The sequence below is a fragment of the Bombus pyrosoma genome, linkage group LG2 (genome assembly GCF_014825855.1).
Source record: "Bombus pyrosoma isolate SC7728 linkage group LG2, ASM1482585v1, whole genome shotgun sequence".
Taxonomy (NCBI): Eukaryota; Metazoa; Arthropoda; class Insecta; order Hymenoptera; family Apidae; genus Bombus; species Bombus pyrosoma.
In genome coordinates, this window is record NC_057771.1 from 5,629,540 (window position 1) to 5,645,171 (window position 15,632).

Sequence of the window (15,632 nt, forward strand, 5' to 3'; positions counted from 1 at the left end):
AAATGCTCGATCCACTATGGGCCGTTCACGTCAACGCCTGATACTCTCATCGTCATAGTCTTTCACACAATTCCCATTGAAGTTTTAAACATTGCGCTATCGATTTCTAAGTAGAACGTTCGAAACACCGTTTTGAAGAAATTCCAGAGTGAATGACGATACTTTACAAAGCAAAGATTTCGAGTCGAGGGAGAATTCCTTGGTGTACCCCGTGCTGCGACGCAGCCGTATCCTTGGTGCACGAAAGATAGTATGGGAAGCTCTAGAAACCACGGGTATGCGTGGTAATCGAAAACGCATCGACTTTCGAGAAGACCCATCGTGCACCATCAAACGGTGGTATTCGCTTAACCCGCCCGTCGCGTTCTTTCGTTCCCACGTGGTGCGATTAGCCTTCGCTAACTTGGTGCGCTTTTCAGACATTCACATGTTTCCCGCTACTGAACGTCAGATTGAAACGACTCGATTCGAAGATTCGGTCAAAGACTGGACCAGGAGAAGAGGGAGAGGAAGAGGGAGAGGGAGAGAGAGAGAGAGAGAGAGAGAGAAAAAAAGAGCCGGTTAAAACGAGAGAGATCGTTAAAACGGATTCCTACGTCTTTTACACGCTACGATGACATAGCGGCAAAGAATTTGGTTGAGAAAAATCCGGAAGTACGGTTTCGAAGGTTATTCGCGGGACATTCGCTCGTTTGGTCTTGGGAACGGTTGGTGTCTCGAGCCGCGTCGTCTCTCAAGTTCGTTGGACGCGAACGGGAAACACCAGTATGGGGCTTCTTTATTTTTAACGCGCGATTCATCGGCGCTCTCGTGTCGGCTGAGGATATCCGAGCGGAGGCGGTAACGTTCGTGTCGGTATCGGTGCCAATGCCAATGCCATTGTCGATTCTGATGATGGATATCGATACCGATGACGTGATGAACACCGACGATGATCACGACAGTGATCAAGTACGATACCATCTGGAAGGATTTGTCAGTGACGAAGAACGAACAATATCGCAGGCAACTCGTAACGAATAGCGCGTAACGGTGCCGAGAATCGGCGTTATGTAGTTCAGGATTTCCCATCGGCAGAGATTCCTCGAAAATAGCGCGAATCCTTCGTAACTCGCAACGATGCGCGTTACAACGATGGTGCGCGTAGGTTGCCTGTTGTCGAAGGAACTCTGCTCGCGAAATTGGCTTAGTCACCGACGTATTACGGGATATTACGGGGTATTAGCGGGAACAGCCGCAACGACCGGCAACGACCACGACTTTCTAGGCGGACGTGCACGAGGGGCGTGCAGGAAGGACTGGCCGTCCCCGGTACTCGTGAATCATGCTCTACCTTGCAAGTCCGCCGGTCGCCGTTTCCAAGAACAAACAACGCGACGCGATGTGACGCGAGGTAAACCGAAGAGGTAGGAGCATTTAGCGAGGCGCAACGAGGCAAGGCGGGGTAAGAATCAGCAAGCGTACCGCGCCGTGCGAGGTAGAACGAAGCGAAACACGAAGCGACGTGACGGAGCGAGGCGCGGCATCGTGCGACGCGGTTGCGGTATGTCGCGTTAAACAGGACAAACTAAATACCATTCTCGTACAAACTATGTATGTAGTTACGTATCACTCGTCCTTTCTCTCTCTCTCTCTCTCTCTCTCTCTCTCTCTCTCTCTCTCTCCCTTTCTGTATGTAGTGTCTCGTCAAAGTATTTCAGCTTATCGTGCGTTTTGTACGAAATATTTTAAAATTTCATTAGCGCTGTAGCGACATCCGACTATCACGATAACGTCGATAAAACCGAGGCTGGTCCGATAGGAGTTTGGAAAAGTGTGCGTACATTCGCGAGTAATTTTATCTGTTTCTCCGTCTTCTTTTCCATTCGGCCGCGTAAACTTTCTCTCGCGTTGGTTCGTCGATTTGGATGGACGGAGGGCTGAAACGTTGTTCCGACGAGCAACGAGATCCCTCGGATGACGCGTCCACTGCCACGAAAATGCGACGTGGTCGTTGCGTCGCGGTCACGCGAACTTTTCATTCCACGAAAAAACGTGCGAGCCCGGGGGACACGAACGCGCGCCTCTAGCGCGAATTCGTTTCACCGATCAATCGATTCCCCGAAATCGAGCAGCGTTTAACTCTACGAAGGGTAGTCTCCCGTACTCTCGAGGTCGCGTGCGTAACCGGTTAGCAGTTGCGTCAATGTTGCGAATCGCAGTTTCGTCTGCAAACCGTTGCCTGCGTCGAGATACGTATTTCGTTGATTGGATGGCTTGAAAAAAGGATATCAACCGTTTCGCGACCGAATATCTCGCGTCACAAAAACGAACAGGCACTCGTCGTTTGAAGGCGACTTTTGACCTCGCGAGCGATTATTCCAATCTCTTGGCTGACCGTCTCTCGATTTCCTCGTTGACGTTGTCCTATTTAACGGTCCTTCCGGTGATAAAGAAGCACGGACTAAGCGCCGCCTTTGCTTCCGTCACACGGACGCGTTTGTCGCGTAAAACTTTGATGGTTACCGACAAGAGCCGCCACTCGACAGGAATTCCTGTACTCCTCGTATAATCCTGTTCGTCCTAATTCCACGCAATTTGCAGAATCTCCATTCTGGCGAATACATATAGCGCACGGCGTTGATATATTCGCGCGTAACATCGAAACGAGACTCCATGTAAGATACGATCGACAATGTGTGGAAATAAAGTACCTCCGTATCTCTGTTACTTTTAAGCTGTTCTACCCTTTTATTCGCGCAGTAGATCAATTTTTCACTAGATAAAGAATATTTTCTGATTTGTATAGCTATGCATGTTCAGATTAGTTTCGAATATGATCGGCGTAATCGTCACGGCCGCGTCTCTTTACAGCGTTAACGATACTATAAAACGTTTTACGTGACACCCGTAACATATACATGAAAGATTTTAACGATAAGAAACGGGAAACTTTGGTGAACCATCGCGTGCTTCATTTTGTCAGATTCCATCGAGGAAAGATCGGTGCTTGGAAACGATAGACGACGAACACGAGACAATGTGGTCAACGGGGGCTACGACGACAGCAAGGATAGCAGCAGCGGCAGCAGCAGCAGCGGTGGTTACGACGTCGAACTGGACGCCGAGAGATTGGAAGCGCGATCAGCCGGCCGGCGCGCCGGCGGGGAGTAGTAAACGGGATATATACGCGAGTGCGTGTTGCCGAGTACGGTATTCGGCAGTCGACGCGCGACGTCCGAACGGAGCGGGTCGTATTTTCTCGTCCCGTTCTGTCTGAACCTGGCCGTGTCCAATAAGAAGTTCCTCGTGTCATTCGATATTTAATATTTCCGACGAATCAACGAAGAAGAGGGAGACAGGGAGCAAAGGGCGCCTAGAATCATTGAAAATCAGTCGACAATCGTAAATGTTCGACCAGCCTGTGTTTTAAGATGACCGCCTCGGCACTGTCTCCTTTACCTTCCTCTCGCTTTCTTCGATCCTTCTCCGCGTTCGGTTTTATTCCGTCCACGTCAACGTCGTCGTCGTCGTCGTTGTCGTCGTCGTCGTCGTCGTCGTCGTCGTCGTCGTCGTCGTCGTCATCGTCGTCGTCGTCGTCGTCGTCGTCGTCGTCGTCGTGGTCGTTGTCGCAGTCACCGTTACCGTCGCGTAGGAAGAAGAAACCAAACGAGCGGACGATCCATCGTGGTCGGCATTGTTTGACATTACGCGTTAAGAGGAGCGGATGAATCGTCGCGTGGCAGAGCAACAGTGGAAGAAAGTGAAAGAATCGAATACGGTTCGAATAGCGGTCGGACACTGTCGTAGTATTTGGAAATCTCGCAGACCTTTGCGTACTCGTTTCCAAGTCGATCGCCAAACACCGTTTTCTCCGATTCGTTGAGATTCGCGCGTGTCTCGGCTGACACGTTGGTCGGCGCGTTTAATGGTTGACAAAAGAGTAAAAGTTAAAGGTAAGAAAAGCGAGGTAAAGAAGATAATAACGGTAGAGACGAGAAAGATAGAAAGAAAGAAGGAAAGGAAAGGAGGTGAAAGAAGAGAGGCGTAGGAAATTAAATACAGAATCGGTGCACGATAGCGACGAGGTGCTTCCCAGGGTGGAGGTACCCCGGTGGATCGTGCTTAAACTCGTGGATCAGGAGCCGGCTATGGGAAAGCTGGCAACGGCTGGTCGACTCGTGACCCGTGACAACGAGCAGCAAGAGGCATCGGTGTGGTTGCTCGAGCGAAGCGGCGCCAGTTCCGGCCGCGCTCTCGTCGCGGTCCCTATCGGCGGGGTCGCAGTCTGTGGCGTGATCGTCCCGCAAGTTGAATCGGAAGCACCGATCGAGGTGACCGGCCGAAACGCGTTTACCGGCACTGCGTCCAGTTGCTTGGAGAACGGTGCTCGAAAGAGGAAGGAGGATCGCCGAACAATAGCCCTGGTTGGGATTTGTCGGACCAGACACCAGACGCTGATCGACGATCCAGACTCTCGATACTTGGTCGAAACGGCAACCGGCGGCGACGACGACGGTGCCGGAAGAGATGACGCGGTGGTTCGCCTCGAAGGTTCGTCGTTCGAGTCTTCTCTAGGTCGGAAATCCGGATGGTGGTTCGACGACATCGTTAAGCAGAATACAAAGGAGAAGAGAAGAGACACCGTTCAGGAATACCGTCCGAGAATTTCCAACGAATGGCGACAAGTGGCGCGTAAAGAGTCGTTAGATCGGCGAACGATCGTCGAGGGAAGGGCATGCGAACGATGTCGTCGACGTCGGTGGCTGAACGGAAGCAACGAATCTTCTCGTCTGTTTGGAATAGCGACGACGATCGTGGCGGTTGTGGTGGCAGTAGCGGCGGCGGCGCTTTGCGTGCCGGCCGCGTCGGCCGTGCCGATGCTGCCGCGGGAGAGTCCGCTCTCTCGAACCGGTCCTCGACACGACCTCGACCGCTCGACCGGTCTCGAGGACGTCTACGAGGACGCTTTCCGAGAAGAGGATCGACCGACGACGAGGACCGTTCTCGACGAGACTGAGCTGGATATTATCAGAAGGAGCATCGCGCGAGGTCTCGGCCTCAAGAGGATACCCGACCCTTCCAAGGTGAGTAGTCTTTCGCTTCTCCCTCTTCCTCCCTTTTTCCTCCCTTCCTCAGTTCGCTTTTGCTTCCCTCGTCTCTCGTCCTGTTCCACTCGATATCGATGCGGATACGGAAACGGCCACAGATATGCATATCCATGTCGATGTTTCACGTGACAACGTCACACGTCCGTTAGAACACGTTAGTTGCGTGATCCATCTCGAGTTTTGCCGATTAGAGAGTCGATTTTTGGCCTGTAAAAAATTCAGATAGCAACGTAATGTCAACGAGAAAGTTTCTTGAGCGAAGATAATTATTACTATTATTATTATTGTTGTTGTTGTTGTTGTTACGAGATTCTATTTATTTAATAGGCGGGATAAGCGAGAAGAACTCGCGTTCCCTTTTATATATTTTATACCAATCTTCTGCACGCTAATGGAAATTTATTCCCGTCTATGGAATGAGTAATAACAATAATAATAATAAATAGTAGGAGAAAAATAGTACGGGAAAAGCGGTTGGAAAGTGAAAAGAAAATGTGAAGGGAAGCCGGAACTCTACGTGGAAATAGAAGAATGCTGGACGTAAAGAAGGCAGAGAGTAGCGATGGTGGCGGTAGGCGGTAATGGCGGCGGTCGAGTTTCGCAGAGGGTAACGAACAATGAACGAAAAGGAAGAAAGGACTAAAAAGATAGAGAGGTTGCAGAGAAGGGGAACAGATGGCGAGAGAAGGGAATGCAAGAGAAAGGAAAGAAAGGGAACGGAAGGGAATCGAATCGAAAGGAGCAACCCGACGGCGAAAGGGTATTATGTGTATACCGTAGAAATCGCGGGAACGACATGGTGCAAGCGGCAAGTAGTACGTAAACAACGGCGAGTCGAAGACGAGGAACGTGGGTGGTCTGCGTTGCCCCACTTTCGCTACGTATGCACGAGCACGTGCGCATTCCTGCTGGTATGCAGAACCGGCTGTCCACGTGCGTACGACGACAACGCCGCCGCTGCCATGCTCTGTTCCTTTCTACTCTATTCAACTCTTCTTCTCCCCTCGTTCCTCTTCGCTTTTTTTCATCTGGTCCCTCGCTTTCTGCTACTAATGAAGATGCAGCACGTTGCCTATGATGAAACTGCCGGACCTGCCGGGGTCGTTGGACTATCGGTACGATCGGGACAGGTTACGTCGCATCGAATCGACTAATTCGTGTTGCGAAAGCAAGCGACGTCTCGTTTGGATCAATCAAGTTACGCGAATTCGAATTAAGTAATTCTACCGATAAAAATAAGTATAAGTTGTGATATAAAAACTCGACGGCCGCGGGATGATTTAGTTGGCGACGAATCGAGATCGACGGACGGTTAGCACGAGATGCAGAGTGATTTTAGACGTACGGCGTTTCCATCTAAATTAGGAGCGTTACGTGAACGTTGGCATCGATCGTTCGGAAATTCCCAAGCGATCCGAGACGATCGGTGAAATCGGAGGAACTTGGACTGGGGATTTCGGTATGAAAGTGGAAGGAAGGTAGGAACGGCGATTTAGTCGATGACGATGATCGAAAGAGGTCTCGTTCCGGATCTTGAAAAGGACAGGAGCGGGAGAAGAGGTGGCGGGAGCGAAGACGTCGCAAAAGAACACCTGTTGTCGCAGCCTCTATAGCCGGTAGGTTCGCCGTTATGCGCGCACGCGATAACGAACGTCGATTCTTGGCCGTCCTCGAAACTCGAGGACATCCTCGACAAGTGTGAGAGAGAGAGAGAGAGTACGCGTGTCTCGAACGCAAGCACCTACATATATACATACATGTAGGTATGTAGCTCTAATGCCAAAGGGAAGATAGAACCAGTTATCTTTCTGGTTTTCTAGTTTTCAGGTCTTCTCGTTGCGTGCGCGCGCAGGCATACATTCTTCTTTTACCTCGTTCGATGATCCGCCGCACTTAACGCGTACCCACCCATGTCCATCGTCGACATTTATATCCAGCTTCGTTGGTTTTTAACAAGACGAAAGAGTGGATCCGAGACGAGAAGAGACGAGGAGACGACGATAGGACGACGACGGGACGACGAGACAAGAACCGGCGACGTCGAGAACATAGAATATGTCCAATTAACTTTCTTTCGCACTCGTCGCAATCGATTTCCAACAACTTCGTCGTACTGATCAGAGATAATTTCAACACGATTGTAAGCAAATTACATATTGCGCTGTCCGCTGATCACTTCTGTAATGTCGCAAATATAGAACATTGTATTAGACTTTTCCTTCGGTTCTAGTAACGTGAATTTCTATTTTATACTCGTGCGATTTCTATGTACACTTTATACTTTTTGTACACTGATGACAGATAATTCGGTATACGAAGGAAACGTTGATTCCGTTTGCAAACGAAAGTAACTAGTTACGAAGCAGAAAAGTGGCGATCGTCTAAATTTATCCAACGGACTCGGATGATTCGCGGTTCGCGATTCGCAACGAACATTCTACTCGATGAACAATGAAATCGAGCGAACTTAACGATCTCGAAAGATGAAAATCGCAAATAGATATTTGTCTGCTTAACTTTCCGCGACTTTCACCGCGTTAGACCATCTCGACCTCGAGAAAGGATGGTACAGCGAGATTCACGGTCGTTATGGTTGATACCGGAGAGAAAGCTATGGGAGAAGAGCGTGATGGCATTGGGTCGCGATCGAACGTGTTACAAACGCGCACTCGACATCGAACGAAATCGAGTTCGATGAAAAACGTTCGAATCTCAAACACGATGACGCGCATTCCCGCCGCGTGTTTCGTCGAGCCCTCGAGCCTCGAGGCAGAGGGGCGAGGGTTACGCGAAGAATGCGGCCTGACTCGTCCGTCGATACACCTAGACGCGATGTGCGTTGCTTGCGAAAGATCTTTCTTCGAGACGTAGGCGTGGGAGGCAAACGAGCGAACGTGGTTGCGCGAACGTTTCTTCAAGGTCGTCCGCATTCGCTACAACGTCACCTATGCCCTCGTTGCGCGCTTACATACACTTGTTTCCAGATTTCTTTCCCCAAATATGTTATATCTCGCGAACGGATCGTGCAGTCGTTCGGTCATCGCACTGCACCGACCACGCGATTACACTCATTCGCGAATATTGAAGTTACGTCGAAGATACTATTTTCAAAGTGAATCGCTAAAACCAAGAATGACAAAGTTGCGTTGGATTCATTAATTTTCTCGGAAACGGACTTTGATTTTTCAGTCGTCCTAACTCCATTTGTACTAACTACGAATTTAGGCCCGCGGCGTACAAAAGATAAGTTTGGTCGACCGTTAACATCGTTCAAAGAACGTTAAGATTCATAATTCATGCAATATCTTACAACGAATCTGGTCCATACCGTTTCTCATAAAGCCTGCACAGGCCTATCTTATTTCCTTAGCGACGGTGTATTTTTCCAAGAAAATAATACAAGACTATCGATGAAAGTGATACGCGGCGTGGTTGCGTTTAGATTCTGTTCCTTTTGAATCCCGGCGCACGGTCAACGCTCGTTCGAGCAACATGTACATACGTACGTACTATGTATCGGAATCTTTCTACAATTTCGTTCGTGTTCGAAGTTCGCGCAGTCATACCGTGTCTACATCTTCTTACCCCTCCTCGCACATCCTCTCTTTACCCCGGATTCCCTCTCCTCTCCTCTCTTCTTTTCCTTACATTCTCCTACCTCTTTGCAAGTAGAAACATCTTCGAGTTTCGTGATAGCCATTGAGCAAGCGTGCGCCAGTCGAGTCTAGCTACAAACCAAGACGAAAGACCAACGAACACGACATCGATGACCGACACTGACCGACCTTTCGAACCAGTCAAGCGGTTGGACACGAGTCAACTCGCTTGGGGTCGGCAAACGACGTCTCGGTTTCAATCCGCAACGAGCGAAAACGCGTGTCTCAATCGATTTACGATTCGCCACACGAGTCCTTTTGACGGACTAACGATCTTGTGTCGTACATTCCGGTCGACGAGGGTTATCTTCCCCTCGAAGTATGCAACTTCGAAACCTTGGCGAATACTTGACGCACGAGTGACGCGACGACGGACCACCGTCTCGACAAACCGGAACTCGCTCGAATCCACTAACTAGCCGACTTTAAAGAAAACAGCCAGTTAAACGAGTCCATACTTATTCGACGTATTGCGGAGGCGTCCGTGTGTCTCCGTTTCACACGGCTCACGGCTCTGATAGCCCGCTGAGTCATCCTTAACGACACGATCCTTCAGTACTCGTGGTGTCCTCCTTCCTTTCAACCTCACGATCTGTGAAATTCATTTCATTTATATTTATTAAACGTCTTTTCACTTATTAATCGTTGCGTTGCGTTGCGTTGCGTTATGTTGGTCGGCTCGTGCGTTATCCCGCGTACCGCGGCTAGCTAGAGCCGCGCGAACCGGCTAATTTTACCGGAAACGTCTAGCGTGTCTGGACTTTCTCACCATGGAAATTATATACCAACACGAGTGACGGCGAGGGTAAAGTAGCGAGGGACGTGTTTCGAGTGGATCTCGAAAATTGCAACGATGCTCGAGAACGACAAAGGGATTTGAAGAATAGGAAAAAAAGTACAAAGGAGGACCGGCGAGCAACGGGGAAAGAAGGCGGATGACGAGTGGCGAGGAAAGAGAGAGGCAAAGCGAAGAAAGGTTGTTGAGCCGCGACGTTGGGAAGATGGCAGACACTATATCTGTGCCTCGTCCGCAAACTAATTATCCCGCTTGAAGATCGATTTCAGTGAAACGTAAAAGCGTACGATTCGGTGAATTTTTCCACAGGTCACCGGAATTTTGCTTTACGTGTCCAACAGAGATTCTATCGCGCTTTTCACGCAATCCCTCCGATATTCAACAACTTTATTTCCCTTTCCAAATTGATTCATGGAAGTACGCTGTCCACAACTCCTTAAACTAATTATGTAACTCTTGCGTGTTAGTAACACCCTTGTGATCCTCATAACCATTTCACCCGTATCCTTATTTTCCAATAAAGCGATATCGTATCAAATTCTACGTTCTATTTTCATAGCTTCAAATTTCTGTAGAATTTCCATTCCATTTCCATTCTCCATAACATGACTTTCGCTACGCTTACACATCTTTTTATGCATTTTACGCTAATTTCTTGTATGCTAATAAAATTTTATCCTGCATATGAAATAAATAAAACCATCATACCTACCACTGTGCTTTCATGAGCTGGTCGATAAGTCATCCTCACATATTTCCTTTTTTCTTTCAGGCAAACGTCAGTCAAGCCGAATACGAAAGAGCACACAGAGAGTACCTGATGAGAATGCAGTCGCCATTCGACGAGCGAACTTTTGAAAGCAAGAAGTTTCTACATGTGTTTCCCGCTACAGGTAACCAACGATAATTGATGATGATTGATTGATCGTGTATTGAGACATTCTTCTTCGTTCTCGAATCACTGATAATTTAGTATCGGTTCAACAGAACCGGCGATCTTTGGAAACGCGAAATATCTTACGATCTTTCTGAAAAAATATACATACCCACGCTATAATTACTACTTGTGTAAACATCGAGCATCCTAGTTTCCGCCAGTTCGGCAACGTCGACGAGATTTTACCAGGCGTATCTGGAATCGATGCGTATCGAACCAACCGCGATTATCGATCTTTCGCATTAACCTATAAACTGAGAAAGACAAGTCAATTTTTTACTTTGTTTGTTAATATCATGATAATTTTTATTATTTATGCATCTTCTGTTTTTTTTTACATGTCGTTTGTTTAAAATAAATTAAAAGAACGTAAAAGGAAAGTTACTTAAACTTGAAAATTTCATTGTAATTGTGAATAAATAATGTATCATCTGCTTTTCCCTAAATATTTAACTATTTCACTTTCTTCGTCCTTTTTTATTCTGTTACCACTTTAAGATTCGCTATTTTGTTAAATTTCTTATAGCTTGTTCATTTTACAACTATATTGTTGTTTAGATCCTGTAGTGATCAAAATAAACGAACATCTGTCGGTACTAAGTTTAGAGGATAGAGCGAATAACGCAACAATTTCCAATTACATCATTTTAAATAGTTTATCCAATGTTTTCTACGTGTGCTACTAATCATTCTCATAGTAAAACAAACCTACTTTCTGATTCATTGGTATTAATCTTTTTTATATTGATGTTATTTGCGATGTTTCTAATAATTAATTATAAATTTCGGTAGCTACGTATTTACCGTTTCAGTTTATCGTAGAAATTCAAAGTGCAAAGCATGACTGACATTACTTATGGAATGACACGGTATAAAGCGAATGAGTTTACAAATAAAACGCTTCGTTTCGCTTAACGTAATTCCACTTCGGTTTATCTCGATTCGATCAGATACCATCAACTCGTATATTCGCTCTATTTTCTCCTTTTCCGTTTTCGCGTTATTCCGCTTGAGAGACCTCGCCAGAAGCATCTGCGTTATTATGAAAGAGAAATTCCGATCGCCACGGAATGCCGAGTAACGAGTTTCCGAATGCAATAAGAACGAATCGTCGAGAAAGATCAATTTTTCGACGACTCTCACGCGTGACTCTCGACAATCGATTGCAGATCGCCGGTAATTTATACCGAACCGACCCTTACTGTTTCTCGTCACGAGCCCAGACTCTAGACTCTAGACGAATGGAGGCGTACCGATTCTACGAAAACTAAGCCAAAAATATCGTAAAATACTATTTATAAAAGATATACCCACAGACTAAAATATTTTAGATAGCAGTGTGGTGCAAGGTAAGCTATAATTGGTGCGAGTCAAATATTCAGAGAAACCGTAGAATTTCCATTCAGTGACGGAAGCATATAGGCTTGCTCGATTATTCACACAAACTGAAATATCGAAATATCACCAATTCCTGAATTTCACTTCGTTTCGAGTTACTTCACAGTTTGAATTTTCATGATTGATTTCTGTTATTGATATATACTTACTACGATAATCATGGCGAGACCATTTCTTTAGCAATAAATCGACTCAAAGATCTTTTTCAAACATTCCAAGAAAAATAGAAACATTACCGAATATATCTCGAATCGTTTGTTATACATGTACATAGTATGGACTGTTTCGAGACATCGAGTCGAGATAACGTTCGAGTCGAACCGTTGCGCGTTGTATATCGTTGCCGACATACGACGCATACCCAGATAACTTTCTCAATCTGTTTCGTCGTATTTTTACGATTATTCCTGACAGATTTATTTCCTAGGATCCGTAACGCGAGCTTCGTATTACACGATGTTTTACGACTGCTACCGAACGAGCCGATCTAAGTGACGCGACGCTAATCCGTCGGTGTTGTGTTACAAGAATGCCACCGTGTTTTCTCTTACCAAACCCAACATCTATTTTACAATTGGAGAGATCGAATATAGATCGAATATATCGAAATAATTTAACGAATAAGTTGCATCGTAACTGTAAGTATCAATTTTCTTCGAGATCGTTGCGTGCTTCAATATGAAGGTGACTGCGAACAATCAATAATATTCTCAATATTGTTAAGTACTTATCCACGAAAATTTAGATATGTAAATGCGATATAACACAACTTAGAACTTATTATATATTGATAATAATATTGAACCATCCCGTAAATAATGCGGTTTTTCTGAAAGTTAAGTTCAAAACAAAAGACAAGTTGTTACTATCGGACTTGTGTAAAATTGCAAAGGAAAATATAATATATCGTGAACGATATTGATCGTGTACGGGCCACATTACGCGGAAAGAGATCGAAGATCCGATACGCCCGCGAAGCGGAGAAAAAGCGAATAGGGACTCGTGCGTACGTGTACCAACGAATTACCCCTGAATTTAATAATTCCACTAATTAACCGATGAAAATGGAACGGACGAGAGTTGCCGTTCTCGTGATCTCTAGCCGGATACGCGTGAACACGTCCATTCTCATAGGTCATAGGCGGTTCTAACGATATTTTCGCGTCCACTGTCAAATCTCTTAACGTGCGTGTGGTTAAGTTGATAATCGCGACGGGAAAAATGAGAAGGTGAAAGATAAAAGACAGGTAGTTGAGAATGCAGAAATCGTGGATTCCATTTAGCGTCGACATACCAACAGGAGGAGAGAGAACGAGGAAGGAATGTAGCGATAGAAGATCGAAGACAATTCAAGGTTTTCACTTACGTAACGTTACGCGTTACGCGTATCAATTGTTCATGTTTATTCGTTCATGATTGTTACAGCGTATCCTGGAAACGAATCGAGTCGACTGGATGGAACGAGCGAAAAGGAAAAACCCTATCGTCACTGGTTGTTCTTTCCCGTGGAAATTCCTCAGAAGGATCTGGATCAAACGTCGGTGGATCACGCGACGCTGCGACTGCTGCTTCACGGGCCGACGACAGATTACTACACCGAACGTTCCGAGCTGGAGGTGTTGTTCTATCTCCGAATTTCGTCATTTCGTCGCTCGAGAAAGTTAATCGGTCGTAGAAAAATTCAGCTGCAGGACTCCCGAAATCCAAGATGGCTCGAACTCGACGTGACTCAGGCCGCTTCCTCGTGGATCGAGACGCCGCTCGAGAACCTAGGAGTCGAACTGGAATTTATGGTAGACAGCGAACCGGTGACACGTACCTTTTCCTTGCCGGTTCTCAACGTGTTCACCACGACGTATTCGGGCAGTGCCAGAGTAAAACGTTCTTCACCCAAAGATGTGATGTCTCTGCACAAAGGTCGTAGGACAAAGTGCAAAGGCGAGAGTAAAAAGTGTTGCAGACACGAGCTTACCGTCATGTTTAAAGACCTGAAAGGTTTCGAATTTATCGTTTACCCGAAAACTTTCGACGCTGGATACTGTAAAGGGCGATGCCCGCCTAGATACAATCCAGCTCATCATCACGCCCTTCTGCAAAGTCTGCTGTGGAAGGAAGATAGAAAAAAAGTGCCTAAACCATGCTGCGCGCCGAGTAAGCTCGACGAGTTGATGATCGTTTATTTCGACGAGAACGATGCTACTCAGTTGAAAAACTCGTACTGGAAGAACATTCAAGTACTCGAATGCGCTTGTTCCTAAAAATACATTGTCCTTTCTTCCCGAATGGACGAATCGGCTAAATGACCGACTGAGCAACAGAGGTAGAGAACTAAAGTCGTGTTTATAGTGGAAACTTATTCGAACGAACTCGAGTTCTAACGAATGAAACATCTGAAGACTGCAATGCATATAAATATACTCATAAAAATCTATATACATATTTGATTAGGCGGATGTATCTTCGTCAGAATGTCAATTTGTTCGAATACCCATCCACTGTAACCACAGTATAATTCAATCAACTAATTAGTATATGTACATGTGAACGAACAAACGAGTGGATGGGAGCGAACGATAGAATATATATGTACACGTTCGATCGAAACGACACGATGATACGGACCGGTAAATGCTGCGATTAAAAACGTTGGTTACAGAATGACGAAAGGACAAGGGTTTTCATAGTCGCAGACGACTCACCAAAGAATCGTCCGAATACTGTTCGGTTGTGTCACTTTTTCGTCGTTACTCGCGACATACCGAAAACACTTGCTGTTAACGTATCACGCACGCGAAACTTTCCTTTTCCGCTTGACCCCTTGTCCGCTTGACATGTGCATTTTTGAACGTTTCGATCGATAAAAGTTATTCCGTAAAACGAATGACGAAAGATTTAATCGTATCGCTGATAAACGTTCGATTCGGTTCGACTCGAGGCATCATCGAAAGTCCAGGCTCTTGATCCAGGCTTTCGCATTGACTGTGATACTAAAAGATATCTGGCGTTTCTGCTTGTAGTAATCGTATTTCACACTTTCATCCTCTTTTGCCTTATTCCCTCTTTTCTATCTTATTTTCTCGACTATTTTCTATATTCTCTCCTCCTCTTTCTTTTTCTATTTTGATATTGAAGAACCATTAAGTGTATAGAGTTATTGACAACGAGAAGAAAGAAACACCTCGACAGCAATGTTTCGATTATTTGGTTAGTGTCACTCTTAAATGAAGTCTTAACCGGAACAATTTAATTGCTTATAATTTATTGTTCGATCAAATATCGAGCGATGAAAACTGTTATATCTTTTTATATACTAAAATATTATCGAACGAATCTTCGAGAGATTGTGCGTATTTTTACCAATGAAATTATGTTAACGTTGTATAGAGGATTTAATCGAAACTTGGAACCATAACCGAAGTTTGTGCACGGCGGAAACCTCGCGAATGCTCCTGCAACTATATATATATATATATATATGTCTAACATTTATGGACTATCACCCAGAAGACTCCCCTGTTTCGCCTTCGTTGTAAATGTACAAACGCATAACCGCAATTATAATGGCCCCGCTGCACCCCGATCAAAAGTTTAAATGCGTTCTCATGTCGTGACGCGATCATGTATAGTTCGCCGAGTCAATTTCGATCACGCACCATAATCGTAACCTCGCGTTACATGTATTTGTCTAAACGACTAAGATCGATGATGTAAAATAAAATTTTATTCCTTATTTATAACCAAATAACCCATAACTG

At 45.7% G+C, this 15,632-nt stretch overlaps 1 protein-coding gene across 1 annotated transcript; it reads left to right on the forward strand.

Moving 5' to 3' along the window:
• The first annotated feature begins 86 nt into the window (after positions 1–86).
• Positions 87–15,622, forward strand: LOC122575245 (bone morphogenetic protein 2-A). The gene is made up of 3 exons (XM_043743952.1): positions 87–5,066; positions 10,315–10,435; positions 13,303–15,622. Exons 1-3 carry the CDS (start codon positions 4,131–4,133, stop codon positions 14,133–14,135), a joined length of 1,890 nt encoding a protein of 629 aa, XP_043599887.1. The 5' UTR covers positions 87–4,130; the 3' UTR covers positions 14,136–15,622.
• Positions 15,623–15,632: the final 10 nt, after the last annotated feature.

Bases quoted from the DNA above. Each gene is read 5' to 3' on its own strand.
- LOC122575245 (XM_043743952.1), top strand. From the start codon at position 4,131: ATGGGAAAGCTGGCAACGGCTGGTCGACTCGTGACCCGTGACAACGAG. The intron at 5,067-10,314 runs GTGAGTAGTCTT...TTTTTCTTTCAG, and splicing joins GGATACCCGACCCTTCCAAG to GCAAACGTCAGTCAAGCCGA. The intron at 10,436-13,302 runs GTAACCAACGAT...TGATTGTTACAG, and splicing joins ACATGTGTTTCCCGCTACAG to CGTATCCTGGAAACGAATCG.